Source organism: Typopeltis vanoorti, chromosome 4, assembly GCF_054136105.1.
Source record: "Typopeltis vanoorti isolate ZY-2024b chromosome 4, IOZ_Tvanoo_1.0, whole genome shotgun sequence".
In the NCBI taxonomy this organism is placed as follows: Eukaryota; Metazoa; Arthropoda; class Arachnida; order Uropygi; family Thelyphonidae; genus Typopeltis; species Typopeltis vanoorti.
In genome coordinates this window covers 104,263,002-104,285,690 of record NC_143552.1, presented here as the reverse complement: position 1 = coordinate 104,285,690, position 22,689 = coordinate 104,263,002, and the positions used below count along the sequence as shown (strand labels likewise).

Here is a 22,689-nt window from a genome sequence, read left to right as displayed (position 1 = left end):
TCTTTGGATCCGATACCATCTATGCCTGGACCTTTGCTTTATTTTGATGGATTACAGAGAACAGTTCTCTGCTTCGCTTATGGTTGAGAATCACATTGCGTGTTTTGCTTGGGGTCCGAGTGAAGGGTAGCGTGCTTTGTGAGACGGGGAGATCTTTCCCTGTAGTTCTAAGATTCCATCTTAGAACCACAGGGAAACTATAAAACACAGCTTCACGAAGCTGTGTTTTATAGTTTCGAAGGCAGTGGTTTCGAGAGAATAGAGTCTAGCATCTCGTGCAGATGTTAGCCTCCACAGTACTTTATTTTTGAATTTCATATATGCGTTGGAGGGCGACTCCTTGTTATCTTATATTCGGTTTCGAAAGCTGCATTACTGGGTAATCACTTTAACTATTTCCACATAGTATTCTTTCTATGTATATCTAAGATTATGTTTTGCGTATCATCTAAGGATTTTGTTTTATTTTGTGTGCATTTTGATTTTCTTTGTAGCTTTCTTATATATTTCCTTTATTGGGAGTTCAACGTCGTATAAAATATCTACGGACTATAGTAATGCTATGTTTTCAGTCTTATTTCTTGGTTAACTGATTCTTCGTCTGTTATCATTACTTTTTCATATCACTTTTTAGATGTGAAGCATTGCAAGGATTTTTTCCTAGTAGGTAGGTTTAGGCCGTGAAATATTGCACTGCTACTTTGTAGCTTATGACTGCTGCTGTATAGCTATCTGATGGTGTCCGTATGTCTATATGATCTACGCAAGAAACTGAAATATTATTTTCAACTGTTTATTCTCTGGTTCCTGCACTTATAGCTAGTGTTAGGTTACACATGGATAACAGATGATCTTGGTACTGTACGGTTACTATGTTTATATCATCATTATGATTAAGTATTCAGTTAAGCATCACTCTAGATATGAGCGACAACTATTTAGTTCATGCAGGAATTTAACTTGTTTAACTTTTGTGGATTATAAATATCATTTAGTAATACGGATGTTGCTGTTGATTCGGGGCATTAATTATTTCGATAACAATGTCTGTAGTAACTACACTGAGTAGCCACTTTTATTAGGAGCACATCACTATTTCGGAAAATAAACCGTTCCTGAAGACGCTGAATCACGTGGTTGCAGTTTGCTATATAAATCAGGCAGACCGGTATCCGACGGTTCTGATATTTTTGTGTTTGATACACAAAATGGGTAAAAGTGGTAACTGTGATGTTGAACATGATATGATTGTTTGTGTCAGACGTGCTGGTGCCAGTATCTCACAAACGTCTATTGTTTTGGGCTTGTCACGCAAAATAGTTTTTAAAGTATACCAGAGGTGGTGTAATAGCCAGCAACCTCAAGCCAACGGCACTTCTATGGACGGAAACAGCTCATTGATGCACGAGGTCAAAGAAGAATGGCAAGGATTGTGAAATATGACAGGAGGGTTTTGGTCAGTCAAATCACAGCTCACTGCAACAATGGTGGTCAGAAAATCATCTTGGATCTCCTATATAATTAATGATCTCCTGTGCCTCATCCGTGAGGCATAGGGGCAAACAACTATCCCCGGTGCCAATACTGTCAGCTAAGAACAAGAAGATGTGATTTTAGTGGGCACATGATCACTAACACTGGACAGCAAACGACTGGAAAAATGCCTCCTGGTCTGAGTAGTCGTGGTTTGTATTGCATCAGGCTAATTTCAGAAGCAGACTATGGCGGCAAATGTGAAGCTATGAACTCTTCTTGCCAAGTAGCAAAGCTCAGGCTGGTGTCGGAGGTATAATGATGTGGAGCATGTTGGCATACGTTAAGTCCCCTGATACCACTTGAACACTACCTGAATGCCACAACCTATCTTAACATCGTCGCTGATCATGTTTACCTATTTATGGATGCAGTTTACCCATTGTGAAATACGTACTTCCAGCAAGAGACAATGTGCCATGCCACAAAGCGAGTAGCGTGTTGAAGTGGTTCGAGAAACATCACAGTGAGTTTCTTTTACTTTAATGGCTAGCTCAGTCCCCAGAACCTCGACCCAACACAGCATCTTTGGGATAAGGTAGAACGAGAAGTTCACAGCAGCGACATGATACTATCCAAACTACAATAACTGGGCGATACCAGTGTAACAGAGTGGACAAAAATCTCAGAGGAACGTTTTAGATGGTTGAATCAATGTGACAGAGAATACATGCCTTTCTTAAGGCCAAATGAGGTCCTAGTAGTTATTAAATTCTGTTCCTAATAGTGCTCACTCAGTGTACATTGTTGAAAGCGTGGAATGTGGTAGGTAGTTACTTCGTCATTAGTAGCACATACTTCTGTTTAGGACCAATATATCAATAACATCAGTACGATCCTTCCTATAACCTTGTCCCATAACTCAATGTTTTGGAATATTTCTGATGTTCTTGTGCACAATGTAGGGTCCCTCACTCGATCAGTGTGTTGCTTCCATTCAAAGAACGAATCAGTTACACAACCGCTGCTGTATTCTGGTGTTTTTAGTATGAAGATGCACATATATTTTTTGTTATTGTTGTATTTTTCTGTCTTCTTTTTTGATGTGATTAAAAATCTTTTGCTGTCATTGTAGTAGCCTAATCTATGTCTTCTGAGATTTTGATCTGTATCGATTATGAAGTATGTTCAGGACGGGATTTACGCATAAGCCAGATAAGCTACAGCTCAGGACCTCACGTTTCGAGAGCAGCTGCCTTAGTATAGCTAAATTATAATTTACTCAGTAGAGGCTGGGAGCCCTAAAAGTTATAAATTTGAGGCTACAACAACCATAAATCCGACCATAAGTATGTGACTTCCTCTCTGTATCCAGGATCAATAAATTTGCTAATATATTTTTTTGTTTTTGTTTTTCTTGCTTGTGCAGTAGATTTTGGCGAATAGTACTAAATACTCCAGCAGAAGATTGGTGTATTATCATGGCATGCGTTCAAATCCTTCGCAATTGACTTTTCAGTCTGTTGGCTTTTACGAGATTGTCCGTTGTGAACTTCCTTGTAGGACGAACTATGACAGTAGCGAGTAGTAACAAGCCTTGTTTTTTGCTTTTGTTAGGACAGCCGATCTAATGTGTGAATGTCGTTATGTTTGTAGAGGGGTACCGACAGCGTGATCTCACTTCAAAACTAGGTCTCTTAGATTTTCTATTGGTGCAATTTCATGGAGGCCATTTACGACAAGATTTTCTTTATTGTTAAAGCAATGAATAATTCGTCCGTAAAAATCTGATAATAACACTAATTCAATTCTGTATCAATAACAGCAGCTTATACACTGACATAACGTTGAATTATGATTATCGTCATCCACAGTGAAACACATCCAGTTTACCGAACTAAGTAGGTATATGTTATGCGAGAGAGAGAGAGAGAGAGAGAGAGAGAGAGAGAGAGAGAGAGAGAGAGAGAGTTAAATTTGTAGTCAGGAGAAAGGATAACGATATCACGAAGTTCATAAAGACATAAAGACATAGTTGTTCACATACCACATTGGTTAACGGGTACAGAGAATATCAACACACAAACGGATTCCCCGATGCCAACAAAACTAAAATAAAAAGTAGATGCTTGGTGAGTCAAGAGTGCAATGCCACTTATAGGCTTAAGGACATTACGTTGCCACATTTTACATTGCAATATAACACGGTGAAGTGTAAGAGCAATATCACAGACAATGGTGATGTATCGCAATATTTCACATAATCTAAAGAAGTGGAAAAAGATGTACTGATCAAATGAATTGCGATGTTTTGCACAAACACACACAGATTGTTGGTTATAGATACCGTTCTTTCATAATGTTCATCATTTATGCTGAGATGGTATCAAATACGTTTTGCTAGTCAGAATTAGAAGCCCTGTTGCGTAATGACTGGCATGGCTCAAATGGAGACAAAGTCATCTATGACGATAATGTGTCATGTAACCAATGTCCACACTCGATGAACACAGCGAAAATCGAGCATGAACTGGGGACGAATTCACTGGATGTCGATCTAATCGAATATCCATGGGATGTTCTGTAATGTGTTTTGCGACATATAGACACTTCAACTCATATTCCTCCATTGAGAGATTGTGGGAGGCCTTGTAGACATCAGGATTACCCATTCATACCAAGGTCATTATACATACAGTGAAATCGATGTTAACACGAATACAGGGCATTATCCGTGCGAAAGGTGGTTCCATTACGATATCAGACAGGCGGTAATAATTCAGCGTTCTATGATGTGTAAATAAGCAATGCGCGTACGATCATTAATTGGTATTATATATCAGTGTGTTTTCAAGGACTGTTTTGCGGACTGCGATCTCCTAATAAGGCTTCAGTGTGCCGAGGTCACATCGTAGCCCCATCATTAGCATTTCACGTTCCAGAGTCAATCATAGTTAAAAGTGTATATCAGCAGCGTGGCACGCACTGGCATATGATTTTTGGATCGTTCCCATACTTGCTTTAATTAATGTTCATCTCAGCTTGACAAGCATAATTACCTTTTTCTGTAAGTCTGTGCGTTCGGTTCATTGATCCGGGTAGCAAATCTGTTCATCCAATTAAAGATCGCTGAGCTGTTGTTTCACAAGCATGCAATTTCCCACGATTTTCTTTTTAAACATACAGTGATAAATAATAATATTATGCAAGGAGCAAAAGAACAAAAATGTTGACGAAGCGTCTAAAACTAGACGGTAAGCACAATGCACGATGGAAGATTAGACCAGTCCGTTGTGTTATAAATATGACTAGCACAATTTTTATTTCTGTTTATTGGATATTTCAAATTTTCACTTTGTCATAGAGGCATCCCGCATTTATTTATTTATAATAAGAATTCATTATTTTAAATCTATAACGCATCCTGCATTCCACCAATCATCAACCGACTGACCGCGTCTGCATGATTTTAAACTGAATCAGTCAATTGTTCACAAAAGAATTGTTTTAGTTATTTTTTGTGTCTTAAGGCATGCTTGATACATTTAAAAAATGATTGCGTATTTGCATATTTATGTGAATACGAGATCCAGCTAACGAATATAAATCAGAATTCAAGTATTGGCGAAAATTATTGCCAAAAAAAATTTTAATTCTTTTTTCATTTATGACTGCTTTTTTAACGCTATAATTATAAATATTTTCTGTAATTATTCAGTAATAATCCATAAAAAAAACTGAAACAATGAAGAAAACTTAACGAGATAGAGGAGGGGAATTTTGACTCTTTTTTTGTCTAAAATCCCGTCTTCTATCTCGTGACCTTGGAACTATCTTCATTTAGTGTGTTTCAAATGAACTGGAATGAACAGAAATACAAGTGTCGCTACAACCCTCTTTCATGGCTAAGTTGCTGCAACGAAATATTATTGCATTTAGCATAAATAAATTCACGAATTCTTCTTCCTTCAATCACCTTTCAGAGAATTACGAAAACATTTTACAAAAGTTAAAATGATGCACAGAAGTTAAGTAATAATACGATTTGATCATAATCAGAGTACCATTTCTGTTATGACCAGACCACCCCCCAGTTAAATCAGAAACAGGAAATCGTCCATTATGCAAGATGCGCTACATAACGAAGAGCTGTCATGGGCATCGGACTGCTCTTACTGGAAATCTTATTGTGAAATCCGTTTCTATGAGCGAATTTCTCTGCATCCGACTTCCATTATTAAATTAAATAATGGAAGTTAAAAGAAACGAAGCATATCTTTGTGCCACAAAGTAACCTCGATAAAAAGGAAGCAAATTTACTCAATGGTTGGCTGGTTTTTAATGCGACTATCTATTGATTTCTAGTACGCATTGTATTGGGTTTTGAAGCTTAAATTAACTTCCAAATGGTTGCTTATCCAATAGCTAAAATATGTAAAAAGAATGAAATCAAATCAATATAATCTCTTCTTACAAAATATGGAGTACACCTATAGGTTAAGAGAAAATTTTGGAACTTTCAAGGTCCTTAATAATATGGTTTTTTCCATGTATTTTTAATTTATCTTTTGAGTTATAACTTCTCAAGCGTGTCTTAGAAATCCTGTAGAGTTTTCTCAGGAGTTTCTCTTCAGATTATTCCAGAGACAACTGGAAGCGTAAAGTGCCTTTTAAAGAACATCTGAAATTCATGAATGCAATTTTGCATTTCATTTTCTTTAAACCGTACAGTGGAAGTTATTTTTTTTGGCTATGACATTTCCATCCTATGCACTACATGTAATGAACTTCATTCTACACTACAAGAAATAATGCAGGTGGGAGCTACGAAATTAGTTTTTACCAAGAAAACTATGTTCGAGGAGAAATAAATAAATAATTAACATTACAAAGTACTCACCGAGTTTTCGATTCCTTTCTGCAATTGTCGATAGCGAGTGGGATCCAGATGGGCTAAATCCACGTTCTGGTCGTAAAGTTTGAAACTAAGCAGGTATCGAGTTTTACCTAGATAGAATATACAAAAAACAAAGTTCTATAATACGAAGTACATTCTCAGCCGAATGGAAACATTGCTTAAAGTTTTATTTAGTTTACCGAGATAGTATAGGAAGAATGGAATTCTATATTTTAATGAAAGAACGTGGTAGTACGTTCGTCGTCATATAAAAGCAATACTTCGGTTACCCGTGCAGGTTTACATAATAGTTATAATTTATTTAAGCAAACAAAAATTTCATATATATATAATGTGAGCACTTGGTCACTCTGCAAATACTGTAAATGTAATTCTCGTAACTTCACATTGTCTAAAAAAGATCCTTTACTTTTACATAAGCAATCCTTCTCCCTAAATTGACTGCTTATACCACAAACAAATGAAAATTCTAGAGGGCCTCCATATCAACTATCTTCAACTCTCCTTGGAACACTAGTCATTGGTCTGTTTCATAAAAACACAAAACACAAGGCTCTATCTACTGCTAAGTCGCCTTTCTAATAATAATACAACATGGTGGCCTTGGTTACAATTACAGCTTGCTCGCAAGTGTTAGAAATGGTTAGCGAAGGATGTTCGCTAACCATTTCTAACACTTGTGATTTAATTATGTAACTTTCATTTGTGTTAAGTTTTTTTTTTCTTAATAAATCAAAGACCGTTGATGTTATTTCATACATTATAAGTCACTATGAATGAAATATATCACTTTGGGCATGCAGGGAAATCATTCTATCTTACTACCATGCAGGCCGCTGAAGAATTCGATTTCATTTTCTACCTTTGTGTATGTGTGTGTGTGTGTGTGTGTGTGAGGAAAAATGTTTAGGTCGAGTTTGACTCATTAAATACCATTATCGATATATATATTTACAAATGCAAATAACTTATTTATTCGATTTAATTTTAATGTTCGACACGTGTAGGTTGTTGCTTCAAGAGAATGAAAGGTTTATAGCATTAAAACTAATTATTTATTTACACGAATGATAAGTTTTATGGTTTAATTATTGAACTAACATAAATTATTTCAGTACTTCCGAATGATTAGATGAGATCTGAATATATTATTCCATTTCTTAAACAGCCTTTAGCATTGCAAACCATTCCTAGTTTGCATATGCAATATTCAAATTTATGAAAAGTCTTTTGCTCTGGTAAAATTAAGAATCGATGCTAGAAAAGGTAGAAAGAATTATGCACTAGCAGATCCAGAATTAGATAGAGGATTATACAGCGATGGCAATACCAATAAATGCACTAACGACCTACATATTACTAGAGACCATGCAGTGTTTTATTCAAGACTAATGATTTCAGTAATAAATCCTTTGCTCATTAATTTATCTCCATTTTCCAATGCGATTTATTAATGGGTTTTGTCTCATTCGCTGTTCTTCAGGAAAAATATTAAGTGGTAAGAATAAAATTTAAATACTGCTTTTCAGAACACTGCGGAAAAAATTTCAAATAAATGTGACCGAAATTAAGACTGCACCAATAAAAATCTAGTTTTCAAACTGATCTCGACTAATTCTGAAGCAAGACCAAAAAAAGGTTCTCAATGTTTAAAAAAAGACAATATTAAAAGAAGACAATATTTTCAGTTTTGCTTCTTGATTTTTTTCTATTAATACGAATTTTTCTATTTTCTGTTTTTTTATATGACCTTGTTTTCCAAATTACTAGAAGTTTTTATTAGCTCTTGAGGTTGACGTATAAGCCCATGACAATATCAGGAAAGTTAGATAATAGTAAATTACTTTAATTCATTGAATGCAATATTACGTACAGATGTTTTGGGTCATAGATCACCAAATATCTCACTCACATATTAAGAATATAAATTCCACATATTACATTGAGTATATTTATTAGTTATATGAAGTGTTTATTGAAAATATTTAGACAGTTGTTCGGAGAGTCCATAATCCTTCAGGTTTTAGCCAAGAAATAAAAAAAATCTAAATTAATATAAGTTTAACGATAAACATGGGTGAAAAATATGTGCAAAACAGATTTGCCTCCGATATTTCATCTTTGTCGCAAGGACATCGTCTGGGAGGGGAAAAAAAAGAAAACTGTAAAACAACATTCAAACTGACAAATATCGTTTTACAGTTTCATGGGCTTCCATCATCCATCACAAATGATGGATGATGGAAGCCCAAGTGGACTCCCATAAAAGTTCAATCATTCTACTTTCTTTTCTCAACAACAACAAAAAAAAAACAACCAGCATTCACTGTTTTCTTTTACCAAAAACAAAATACATTCTTTGTTTCTTTGTGGTGTTGAAGGAATCCCTTGCTCATGTAATCTTAATTACTACGGATAAACAAACCGATACCGATTTACTGAGGTATCAGGTTTTTCAAAAACATAAAATCATGTAATATCTGACCATAACCTAATTAGTAAGTACTTTATTAAATGGCAAGAAATGATTTCTTCACTAGTTCCATTGCACGATTTGCACAATTACTCAACGAACCTCGTGAGGCCTTTCTTCGTTATCCTAACCTAAACAAGAAACATAGGCCAGTTTCTCACGTTTGGGACATGCATCGCACCAAACAGAAAAGCAGAAAAACCAATCAGAGAATGATGCATACTTTACATCCCTCTACCCCCATTGTTTTATTTATTTATTCAGAAGCCTCTTTGAATTCTCAGCATTATATATTCGACTCGTTTTGGACATTCCTTAATGGTTTCACCAATCACTATAGCTTTGAATATGCCAGAGTTACACTAGAGAAATATTCGTTTTAATATTTTACAGAATCCGTGTTTAAATCCGTAAAATATATTACGATAATGTTAGAAAAAACACCACACCACGTAAACCTAAAATGTACCTTAGAAGTATATTTCCAAGAAACTGGAGCACTTACTTACCTCACTGTTCCACTCGTTGATTAATAATCGACTCCTTGAAGCTAAGAGTTTGCCATATACGTCAGAGTGTTGCTAACTGTGATGACCCTATGTTGGAAGGTGTTTTACTCTAATTGGGCCTTATTTACAGCAAATATCTTTTATCTATATAAGTGAATAATACCATTTTATAGCCTTCATCAGACTCCTCTCTTTTCTGTGCTCCTAAAGAAAACTTGCCAGACATGGCCAAAATATTACAATTCGTCGAGTTTCTTAATGATGAAATCAGAACATTTCTTTTTATACGACAGCAATATAAAATAGTAAACGGAAATTGAATTAATCTTGAAACTGTGCACAGATGATATTCAAATCCATTCTTCGTCTTATCAGTGATTAAGTGCATTACACACATTCAATAGCAGGCAAGCAATAGATTCAGTGAACTATTTTGTTCCACCAGTCTTATAATATCAAACCGAAATCCTGTGGGACAACTTTATAGCTGAAAACTCATCACGAAGTTTATGATAACTCTTCAATGTCGTAATTTAAAGAAGAGAATGTTAAGTACGCTTTTAGCGATAATCTGATCAGGACATCTTTACTGCCATTTGAATCACTTTTCCAGTGATTTCCATTTCTGAAAAAATTTTTTTTTCTTTTTTCTTCCTACAATTGATATTTTGTTATCGCTTGAAATCCACTTAAGCATTCCTTGTCGAATTTCCCTAGTCTGTAGTCGTGATAATGGCATTGGTTATCGATTTGCTTCTCTTGGACTAAACATAAAAGAGTTCGGGCAAAGCGTCTCTTCATGCACCTCCCCCCTCTTTCCCCACGTTACAGAATAGTTGCGTGCAGCTTTCGCACTACTTTTATTCGATACATTGGCAGCTGTTTAATAGTGTGTCGCTTTACAATGATCAGCCATGCTGATATATCAGTATTTTCCAAAACTTATTGTTGTATTATACAGGGCGCGAAGACAAATCAAAGCACCAAAGGCTATAACAGACCAATGTACTTATCTATGATGATCTTATCAATGATCTTATCTATACTCATGTGTATTATATCTTATTGTCTTTTAACCATGTGTACAAGCCGTACGATAAATAAATAAATAAACAGACCAATGTACTGTTATTTTACATTAGAATATTCGATTCAGTTTAAGCAATTTATTTAATGGGTTACTGTAAAAGCATTAACTTAACTGTACTGGTTGGCGTATTAGTTGAATTTCTCGAACTTAAACTAATTTACTTTCTAAGGTCTAGAGTACATTAGTATCTTATTCGTTATCAAATATGATATTAACAATGCTGAGAAAAGAGAAGTTCACTTCGCATCAGTTACTTGTGTTGCAGGCATACCCTAGCGGTCGATTCATTAAGCTACTTGCTCGTGTTATCGGTAATAAATGAAGGAACTCATTACCGATAACTAGCATGTTGATTCTTTCTCATTATACCTGAAAGGTTATTTCTCTCTTTCTGCATCTCTCATATCATCAAAGTTCGATTGATTAGCGAAGGCTATCATCATGTTCAAGAATAGCACCATCCAACTGAGCTGAGGTCAGCAGTCTTTTTTTTTTTTTTTTGTACTCAAGGGCTACATTTGCTTCCGGCTTCATAACAGAGAAAGAACAACTAGTTATTAATTGATAGACGGTAAACGAAGAGACATTTATGAATCTGTTATATACAATTTATTAGATATTAACTAAGATTAGTTAAGATTTTAATCTTAAAGTCAAATAATCACTATTTTTTATTTTATTTATAATCTGAAAAGAAAATTATATCAGATATTAAAATTATTGGAAAACTTTGACGTCACTGGAATTTCGGAGTTTGAATATCCCTCATTGATTTATGATGTACATAAAGTTGATGGACAATTTTTCAACTAGATAAATACGTAATACAGCGAAAAACAATAAATACGAATTCCTGCCTTAAAAATACTATTTATTTATAGGATGTTCATTTTCAATATGTTATAGACGCGAAGGTTTGATTGAAAAGATGGAATGATAAGACAGAGAATATTAACAGAACGACCAATAATGCAGATATAAAATCAAATTATGAATTGCAGTAATATGGCACAGTCTAATTATAATTAAAGTTTTAATAATGTTTAGTAAAAAAAATACACAAAATATTCACATTCCATAGTAACAATACGTCCTACAATGAAGATGAATGCAGTCCATACGATCTGTTTAGATTGAGGACAAGACGATAATACTTCATATCTTTCCTTATACAACCTTTCTATAAGAAGTCTATTCTTATGGTAATTTTTAAGGTAATCGACGAAAAGAGCTGCTAAGTTCCTAAACTGAATTTACGAGCTGCATGTGATCGCGAGTTGCGATCGTTGGTCTAGAACAGGAACCTCCAAAACTGGGGATATTTTTCTGTTAAATTCATGTACTAAACAGATAATACGTCAGACTTCTCCGTGTCTGAAATATAATATTATCGATGCCTTTCCATATTTTATATCTTGTGATGTCTTAGTCACATCCCAATTAGCAATATGCAATGGAATTTCATACTTGAAGACAAGATGTCGCGTGACATGACACTCTAGCGTTATTTCATTTGTATAGTCAAGTGTAGATTCTCAATTGTTCAAGGTAGCGTCTTTTTTATATCCTTACATAGAGAAAAATACCTGCAATTCTGTCTGTTATTAGAAAACAAAAGTTCCATTGGTAGAGACAAAGTTTTTATTAACTGTCAACTTTCAAAAGCTCATAAAACACATTATCTCTTGTCATCAGTTATCTGCTACATATTTTCGTAAATGCATGAATCGTTACTTCAGTCAACTGTTAACTGAATGTGCATGGAAAGAAAATTATTGACACTGAGATTCTTGTAAGGAAGACATTTAGTGACGCATTTTCCTAAATCATTCACTGGGATAAATCATTCACTTCACCTGTCACAGCACAAGTGAGTAATGCTAATTCATATGTCTTCTCCGCAGAATTCAAATGTCAACCAAATCACCGTATGTTTCAACGATTTTACATTCATTTTTAATGACAGTTTCCTGCATGTAACAGAATGGTGTTGGGGACAGTGCAATCACTTGTATACACAATACAGGATGAAAAATACTAATTTATAAATAAGTGAAGAGATAGAAGCAAAACTACCGTGAATATACCGAGAAGAAAATTAATAATAAATCAGTCTTTCTTGGTGTTTTCAAATATCATATAATATTATTAAAAAGATTATTAAGAAGATGATTTTTAAAAATTCCACATTGATAACATTTTTAAAGTAGCTCTATTTATAATCAATTCGAATTTGAAATGTGATAGATATTGATAATAGCTGGATAGATTTTGTTTGTTTACCGAACCTCCAACTGATCTTCTTCAGAGGCGAAAGACATGAATAATGGCATACACATAACATTGTCGTGAGTAGAGCTGGACTATGTGAGGGTTAGGTTACTTCGAAGACTGTTCGTTTTTTTTTTTTTTTTTGAGGACTAGTTAGGAATTTTTGAAAATGTACACCCGAGAGAAAGAATTCTTTATTCCTTTATACATAAATGACCAAATTACTGAGTCTCTCGGAAAAATTTTTGTCTTATTTTTCTCGTGTCGATATATGTCTTGAAAGAATACAGGGCATTTATTTCATTTTGTTTTTATATTTTATATTGGATGCTACTCTGTTGTTGCGTCTATCATTCCAAGCAACGAAGCATTTATGTAATAGGTATACTAACTATTTCATAAAGTGTTGCGTATCCCTGAATGTTATAATAGTCTATGGCTTGCTTGACTGAATACATCTTTAGGTTTTACAAAGTTTAAAATAAGTATTTAATTTTATTAGCTTTTTTGCTAATCTCTTTCACATATAGAATAGAGCTTTTGCAATATGAGACTTAACTATAGTATATGCTTAATGTCCATAGGACATTAAGAGAAAGAATATCGTAGAGTATCGTAAAGAACATAACAGAAAGAATATGATAGGATATTCTTTCTAGACGGTTGTTAAGTAGCTCTTTCATTACATGATTGTTGTAACAATTGTACAAGAAATCTCCTTCTAGTAGTTGAGGCATTCTTTTTGGATGAGTCGTCTAGTTCTGGCTTCTGGTGTTGTAATAAATGCTCAGATTTCGGTGGACAGTGGTGTATAGTAAGGAAGAATGTACAAGAGCGATTCAAAAAATAAGCTAATAGCACATCATACGAAAAATAGAGTCATTTCGGGGTTGGAGGACATAAGAGAAGAGGTCCTTCATTTTTAGTGCTTTATACGATCACCAGATGGCATCGTATGGATGTACCCTTAATTGCAAGATGCCGACGACTGGAAAAATGGCAATGTAATGGTGTGTAGCGTAATAAGATTTTGAAGTGAGGGTGCCACACTTGCAGAAATTTATTGCTAATTGGTTAGATAAAAGTGGCGCGACATGGTGTTTATTCGTTGCAATAAACGCCAAAACATAGAAACATAGTGTCTCATAGAAATCCAATTGCACCTCAATAGTGCGTGTAGCCTCTTTTGATGGTCATCACACTTTCCACCTTTCTGGGGAAATTTTGCCATTAATTTGCAACTTAATTTGATAGGATAGATCAGGAAGTTTGGAAAATGTGTTGTAATATGCACAATCCCTGGACGTTGCTGGACACAATGGTCTGTCTCATACTTGATGTTCCAGTTCATATTAAGGATATATATTGGGAGAGTATGATTTTGTGAGGCCAGTTAACTTTTCGTATACCTCAGACATATCAAGATATCACCTGTAGTATGATATTGTGCATTGTTGAAAGAGACATGAATCTGTTTAGTAAACTGTCATAATTAACAGTTAACATTCTTTTTTTCAGACACTACAACCAACCTCAGAGTCAGTACCAGGGAAAAGAAGCTAAAAATTATTACACACACACACTCTCTCTCTCTCTCTCTCTCTCTCTCTCTCTCTTTCTTTCACACACACACACACACACACACACACACACACACACACACACACACACACACACACACACACACACACACACACACACACACACACACACACACACACACACACACACACACACACGATACGAGTACAAACGAATTAAACACTAGTTAATTCGAAATATCTAGCGCCCTCTCATCTTGCATGTAGGAATGTATATAATTTGGATTCTCAATAAAACACTCAAGTAAAATTTATAATCATGTTGCCTACTTTTTAAAATAGAGAAATTGAAAGGAGTTATGAATTTATTTGTTTATTTTCTATTTATAACACAAATTACACCAAACTTAATATTTGATTGTTTCTAGAAAGTATAGATACTAAAAAATAGCCTAATAGCATTTTAAGTTACCTTTTTCCATGCAACTCTTCTTATCATCTCCAAGATGAAAACCAGCTGGACATGTGCATCGATATTCTCCAGAGGACGAAAGCGAACATGTATGAGAACATCCTACCGAGTCACATTCTACTACAAACAACAAAAAAAAAAAAATATATATATATATATATATATCTGATTTAAAGAATTTACAAGGCTGTTTAGAAATGCAAATTTAAATGTGAGTATATATATATATATATATATATATATATATATATATATATATATATATATATATATATATATATATATATATATATATATATATATATATATATATATATATATATTAAACTTCATCACTGGTAGTGCATATTATACGATACAGTAGAAATACATACCAAATCGTCTCATCGTTATTTCTATTAAACGGGATTATAGAGTTTATCCTACACTGTATCAATAAATTCCTGGAGGAAAGTATGTTTGGGAGGGATGAATGTAATCAAAAATTAATGAAAAATTTAAGTAGATTCCGATTATCAAATACTGTAGACAAACTTTGACGCTAACAGAAATCTTCCCTTTTTTTTTTAATAATACGCATCCCTTGAACCTAGGAAATATCGATCTGTCATCGGATGCTTTGCTGTCTGCTGTGGTAGAGCAAAGGAACGATGGCGTATCAGGTGGATAAGAAGAGTGTGAATGGATTCTCTTCGATTGTAGTCAGCAACACGGCCATCGCACACTAGCTCACTTTTTTTACATATCAGTCGGCTTATATGTGCTATTTGATTTGCTGGAATACTATTCAATCTTCTCTGTCACTGCAACCAGAATCTGAGGCTTTCGAAAGTTATAACTGCTACCCATAAATTTACATTAACGAGTTAGGAAATAGGACGTTGAGAGAGAGAGAGAGAGAGAGAGAGAGAGAGAGAGAGAGAGAGAGAGAGAGAGAGAGAGAGAAAGTGTGTCAGTGCATTTCACGTCATTCATCCTACAAAACAATTGGTTCTTGGGAAAGAGAATGAAACATTATGTAATTGAAAATTTGTCCTCTAGTAACGTTTTCTGCTTTGTTTTAAGCGACTACAAAATCACAGACCTCCCTATTCCTCCTGTCCTTTAAAAGATATAACTATCCTACTAATATATAACATATAACGCGCATGTCGTTTTTTGATTTTAGTTTACATCGTTCATTACTGACGTGAGAAATAAAACGGAACTTAAAGGGGTGTAATACTATGATAGTACTACATAATTAAGTTGATATTATTATTAATCTCCTATCAACAATCTTCCTCCAAATGAATCTATTACTTGTGAGTACTGCAATATTGTCGTACCTAAACTTTCGGTGGGCTATGGAACTTCTGACTGAATTAATTCGCCTAGATCTTGGTCTCCGAGGTCTTTTATCCTGCCATCTTGGCATCAAACACCTATTTCGCTAACCTTTCCTCATCCATTCTGTTTAAGTGACCATCTAAGATTAGCCCTGCTCATGCATTCTTAAATGATAACAATATCAAGTTCCTTCCTAATATCCTGTCGGTTTTCTACTGTGATAAAAAAAAGAAAAGAAAAAAAAGTACAAGTGCATTGCGCCGTTATTATACTGTTGTACAATAACGCACATTTTACTGGTACATTTGGAAAAGGTGAATCAAGTTCGCTGTAAATTAGTTTTAATTTTTAATACTCTAATCTACAGTTAACTCACATCAGTAGCAGTGATTTTAATTAAACTCAGTTGCAATAAAATTAATCAAAAGAAAGAACATTTTCAATTAAAAACTCCAAAATACAGATCGCAATTTTCAGTATACGCATCTTCTTCGTACAGATCAATATGTACAGACAAAGAAGAACAAATCAGTTTTAAGTTGTCCAATATTCCAATAGTGTCTATGAGTTTTATAAAGTATTAAAAATAATAATATAATATATAAGTATTCTTGTATTTTATTTTATGATTCTGAAATGCTTCTGGCGCATTGTTTTAAAATATGCTTTGTAGATCCTGTACTTTATATCCAATATATCTGAATAAAATCTTTGTTAAAAAGAAATAGGTTGCCTTGACTTTTTGCGTATATTCTTAACCGTTCATTTGTGTAAATTGTTTTTATCCCAAACAAACATGTTAATATACTTCAAAATAAACTGATGTTGAGCATACAATTCAATAAAATATTAACCCTTCACTTAACGATGATTGCCCTTAAAAATAATGCTACACAGCATAGTTAGTTACATGTTATACTTAAAAGTAGAATCACATCGGCCTATTGTGTTTATAATTCTTCAATAAATAGCGCAAGTCAAATTGAGACATTCTTTCTCCCTCATCATCATACCTCATCAATTTGCAGATATGTACCCTCAAGGGTGTTCAGATTACTATGAATGCACTACATTATTAAGTTTACATTACTATTAATTCTCTCTCGTCTTTTGCTGAAATTTATAGTATGGTAAGGTAGTAAGGATTTGAAAGAACAGTTACTACCATGAATGTGGTAATAAATAAATATATATATACAACAAATATCCCTTTAGGACATGCTCAATTTTAAATATATATAATATATTATCTTTAATCAAATGCCATATATATCCTTCTTTAAATCCATGCTTATTACATGATAAAAGTTTTAAATTTTCGAACGGAATATATTTATCGTCTGTTTCAAATAAAACGTCATAAGTTATGCATGCACAAGCTTAATCACATGTTCATGAATAGAGTAATGATTTAATAAATGAGAAATTAATGGCACACACTCTTAACAAGACATGAAACTAAGTCCATTTCTTCTTGAATTTGCCTAATTCGAATTGTCTGTTCGAATTGACAACTGAACTCAAGGTTTGATCAACTGCAATCATATAGGGAATACCTTTTGTATGATAGCAAGATGTAAATAAATTAATTTGTCAATTACAGCTGATATACCGAATATTATTGAGTTATATTTGCTTAATTTATTATCTATTTTATAAACTTTTATCATTTACAATACTGTGGGGTTGGGAATGTCCTCCAGCGTATGTAATTTTTCTTAAACAACCGACTTTTATAGGGACAACTTATTCTACACGTATTATGGTATATATTAAAAGAGTAACACAGTGGCGCCCTCAGGATTTAATCTTGGGGGGAGGGCCGAGCACTCAAGATTTAATCTTGGGAGAGGAGGGGAGTTGAGTAGACGATTTGAGAATACACACTACATATTGCATATGACTGAGCATTTGCAGTGATCGCCAATACATGATACACGCAATCTCCTCTGGCCCTGCTCGGGCAAACGAAGTAGTGCTCGGTCCGCCCGAGCACTACTTCGTTCGCCTTGCGTTCACAGCGGCCGTGATTCCCGACAGCTATAGGGTATTCCCACCTTACGTGACCGCTAATTCATAAGTAGTATAGAAATAGAAGACACGACACGACATAAATTAAAAAATTAATTTTAATTAAATAAAGGTTTTTGGAAAATGTTCTAGTGTGTTTTTTTTCCTTTTTTGGGGAAAGGGCCTCGTTTACCCCCCCCCCCCATCCCTGGGTGCGCCACTGGAGTAACACATCGAAATTTATCAAATATATAGTCCAAGGCGTGCATAAGAGAATAACAAAACTGGTATGGAATTTCGCCACGAAAAGAAATGTGGCGCTGTCGTGAACGCATGATCAATCACCAAGTGTTCAGTGTGGCCATTCTTCAGCAAGATATGATCCATCCACGTAACAGCATTACAAACATTGCAGACAGGCTTAAGAGTTGGACAGTATTCATCTTTTATTTCTTCGCGATGTTACAACACCAGAACAATAAATTATAAAAAAAGTTATTTATTAAATGGCTTGTATTTCAGCTGGATTTAAAACTAGGTTCATAAAAGTGCACATGCGACCATGAGTACAGGAAACAATTCAAATTGTAATGGACAAAAGACCTAATATTCTAATTTGGTGCCGTTTATTTTTGCATAGAAGACTTTTTTTACAGCTGGTTTGAAATTAATCTTAAAAAGACTCAAAACGTTTTGGCAGATTAATGCAGAGATATTTGTTAAAGTTAGGAGAATGTTTCATAATCATTGCTGACTCTAAAAATAGTCTTTCCGACTTGTAACGACTTCAATAGAGCACAATGCATTTCTTTCAGGTAATCCTATGTGCAGGGCCGCCCCTAGGAATTTTACCGCCCTGTGCAGTAGCATATTTTGCCGCTCCTTACACCTCATTTTTCGTATAGTTTATGCTAATTTTTCCGCCCCAAAAAAAAACTTGTCGCCCAGTGCAAATGCACGGCTTGCACTGTCAGTAGAGCCGACCCTGCCTGTGTGAAGGCGTGTCTAAAGCGAGATTTGGCGGTTCTGACTTGCCATAATGATAGTGGCGAATGCATTTCTTGTGGTCTCTAGGGCTATTGTTACGGCATCTATATCCATAGTAGACCATGTTACAATAACAGGGAACTTCATCAACTTCAAGATGTGGTAGAGAATAGAGAAAAAGAGAAGTGCTAATCAACATCTAGCTCAGCAGTATGGAATCTTCAAGACGGTAACTCATAGAGCCAGGGCTATATGTTCAAGTGACGCAATCCTTGTCGTGCTGTTTTGGCCAATAGTTACAGATTCTGCAGTATAGATTCTACAATAATTCTACATGCTACCATATCCCCCTTCTGAAACACACAATACCAAAGTATCACCATTGCTATTCCATATATCTGGGTACATCTGAAAGGGTAGCTGAAGTATTAACGAAGTATAATTTTCACACCACATTCAAACCAAACTTGAAATTAGCAACCCTGATCAGTTCTGAAGATGCGGATTTGAAATCCAGCGAAATATAAGCCAGTTACTACATACTAATTTTATGATTTATTGTTTTGGTGTTGTAATACCGTGAATAAAATATGAATCATTTCAAATAACTTTACATGGAAACCTCCCAGAGATACTATTTTTAATAGGGCATGATGTGACTGGAAGGGCAAAATTTAGATGGAAATTATCCATCCGAATAGGAGTGGGAAAATATAGATGGAAATTCCGAAACGATACGAAGTATTAAAGCAAAATCATAAATCATACTTTTGTATATTTCATATTTTGAAAACAGTCTTCTTAAATTAGCGATATATTATACAGAAGACGAATTTTCATTTTCTATTTTATAGTATATAAAAATACGCACCACAGAATACGAAATTAAAAACTGAAACAGCCACTTGTCATACGCAATTAGCTAAGCATTCAAGGATGAAATTAGTCGAAAGGATTTTGTATTTAGATTTTTGTGAGTAAATTAAATTTTTATTTACTTAAGATTTACTTAATATTCAGATACGGCTCTGCGACAAGACTTTTTTTTTTTTTTTGACTGTCACAATTAACAATACTATATTCCAAACATTCTACGAGTAACGAATTTCAGTCAAATAAAAAGTGGTCCAGTAATTAATATGATGGAAATATATTATCGAGACGCCGTTGTTATTTTTGCAACACTGTCAATATGATGTGAATTGTCAAAGAAAAAAAATCATAGTCATACTTAACGCATATTTTCAAATTTAAAAACGGTCTCCTTAAATTAGCGATATATTATACAGCAAACGAACTTTCGTTTGTTATTTTAGAGTACATAAAAATACGCACCACAGAATACGAAACTAAAAATTGAAACAACCACTTGTCATACGTAATTAGCTAAGCATTCAGGGATGAAATTAGTCGAAAGAATTTTTGTATTTAGATTTTGGTGAGCGAATTATTTATTTCAAGTAAATTTTTATGTTTTCAAACTCCCCAAAAAATAATTAGGTTGGTATAAAATTTACACTTAATACGATCTGTTTGGTCTTTTGGTAGAATAGGAACATCGTTCTTCATCTCTTGAAATGCATCAAAAAATTATATTGCGCTTTTACACGAACTAAGCAAACATGCGTTTTAATTCATTCCCACTTAATAAATTTAGCTATAACCTTTTTTATTGTTCGAAATCAGCCATGAGCGAATACAAAGAAACAAAAGAAGGGAAGCGAATAAAGTACCGACAAAACAATAACCCCAAATCGTTTCTTTTGTTTGTATTATTTGTGAAGATCTCGCCAGTTACGAACATTAAGTTATTTTTTATACGTTCTTCAGATTTTTATAATTAGACGGTAGTTTTGTATCAAGAAACCAATAATCAGTCTTCTTAAATAAGAAAAAAAAATTGAATAAAAATCGAATGAAAATAATTCTACGAAATGAATTGTTTTGTACTTTCATTAAATAATAAAAATGAGCAATTTAATAGATATTTCTATTTTAGCGGACGTATAATTACTTTTATCGGTTATAACAAAGATATTGGATTTCTTAGTAAAGAAATTGTATTTTTTTTTGTTCCATTTCACAAAGACAGATGGATTTACGTAAGAGGGTTGAAGACGTAAAAAAACAGCAGCAATCCACTCGTGTTGATTTTTCTTTTTCTTTGCCATTTTCAGCGAATGCTTTCCAAGGGTCATTTTCTTTAACAGATTATTGCAAGTAATATACTATAAGTTATGCATTCTGGAAATTAATGGAATAATTCTATTAAGTAAAAAAAAATCACACAATGGAGATATATTACCTCTTACACTTCTAGTTTGGTTTATAATGGTTAATAATTATTTTCTAAATTAGCTATATATTTAAAACAAGCCTTCTGTAACATGTTATGTTATGTCATGTTAATTATGGGTCACAATTCGAATTTATTTTAGTTACTATTTTTTTTTCAGCTGTTGTCAGAAGCACAACTAAAAAGGAAAAAAAAAACAAGGATAAACATCGTCTATTAAGACAATGTTTTAATTTTCGCCCCTAATGGGTTCTGTTTGATTTAACTCTGAAGGAGGGATGTTCCAATTAGCCATAATGTTCATCATAGCTCAATGGAATTTAAATGATAGCAACGCACGAAAGGGAACAGTGTTCGCATTACTGTGTCAGCGACTCTGCATTTTTTTCCCTTGTTTATACAACTGAGTCACGAATATCTTGAAATATCTTAGTAATCCAATATTTTTTACTGTTTGTTATATGATTCACAATGATTCATTTCTGGTTAATGATTATATTTTTTTATAACTGAATAGTTTAATAAGTCAGTTTGGCTCACATCGTTATTTATCAGGATAGTTTTTAATACAAGTCATATGGTAATTTGGTGAAAATAAGTTTAATGTTTTAAACACAACGCAGCAAAACATTCTTTGGTTTGATAGACTCTAATTCCGTTTTTCCAGGATGCTAGGAACATTTATAAGTCATCATGTAAAATTCTGGTTTCGCCTCCTTCCTGATGATCCAGCCACAAAACATATTAAAGGACACATTAGACTGTGGAGATAGTGTTAATCACTATATCATTATTAAAATTAGATTAATAAAAAAAGTCAAGTTACTTGTTTGTAACAGACCATTTGGACTAAATATGCAAATGGCAGACGGAATTAGAGATGTTTTAAAAAAAGAGAAATATTTACTATATCAAATTCTCTTTATTAAAAGCATTGTTCTCTGTAATAACTGTTTGAAGCATCGATGCTTATTTTTTGGTAGATATATTATAATCTGAGCGATTCTCGAAGGAAAAAAGACTACCATAAATGTATTAAAATAGCAACATAAATTTTAAATATATTCAAGTTGTTTCTATTTCACTGTTTCAGCCAGTTCCTGAGAAGGCGATCTTTTGCACGACATGTAGAATTTTTTTCCTGGAAACTCGGAAGAAAAAAAATCCTCCCTTTTCAATCTCGCAACTCAAAAGAAAAAAAAATCGAGAGTAGAACTCGTACTATTTCACATGATAATGCGTGTGTGTTGGGGTTTAGGACTACGATATGGCGGAAGCTATGTACATTGCTCTCTCTCTCTCTCTCTCTCTCTCTCTCTC

General features: G+C 33.9%; 1 protein-coding gene across 1 annotated transcript in view; it reads right to left on the bottom strand.

The window, feature by feature from the left end:
- LOC150107569 (uncharacterized) overlaps positions 1-22,689 on the bottom strand; it is a 613,086-nt gene that overhangs the window by 457,091 nt on the left and 133,306 nt on the right. The window contains exons 3-4 of the mRNA XM_090392132.1: positions 14,748-14,867; positions 6,374-6,480 (exon numbers count right to left, since the gene is read on the bottom strand). Coding sequence (XP_090248258.1) covers positions 6,374-6,480; positions 14,748-14,867 — 227 coding nt within the window. The remainder of the gene's footprint in view (positions 1-6,373; positions 6,481-14,747; positions 14,868-22,689) is intronic.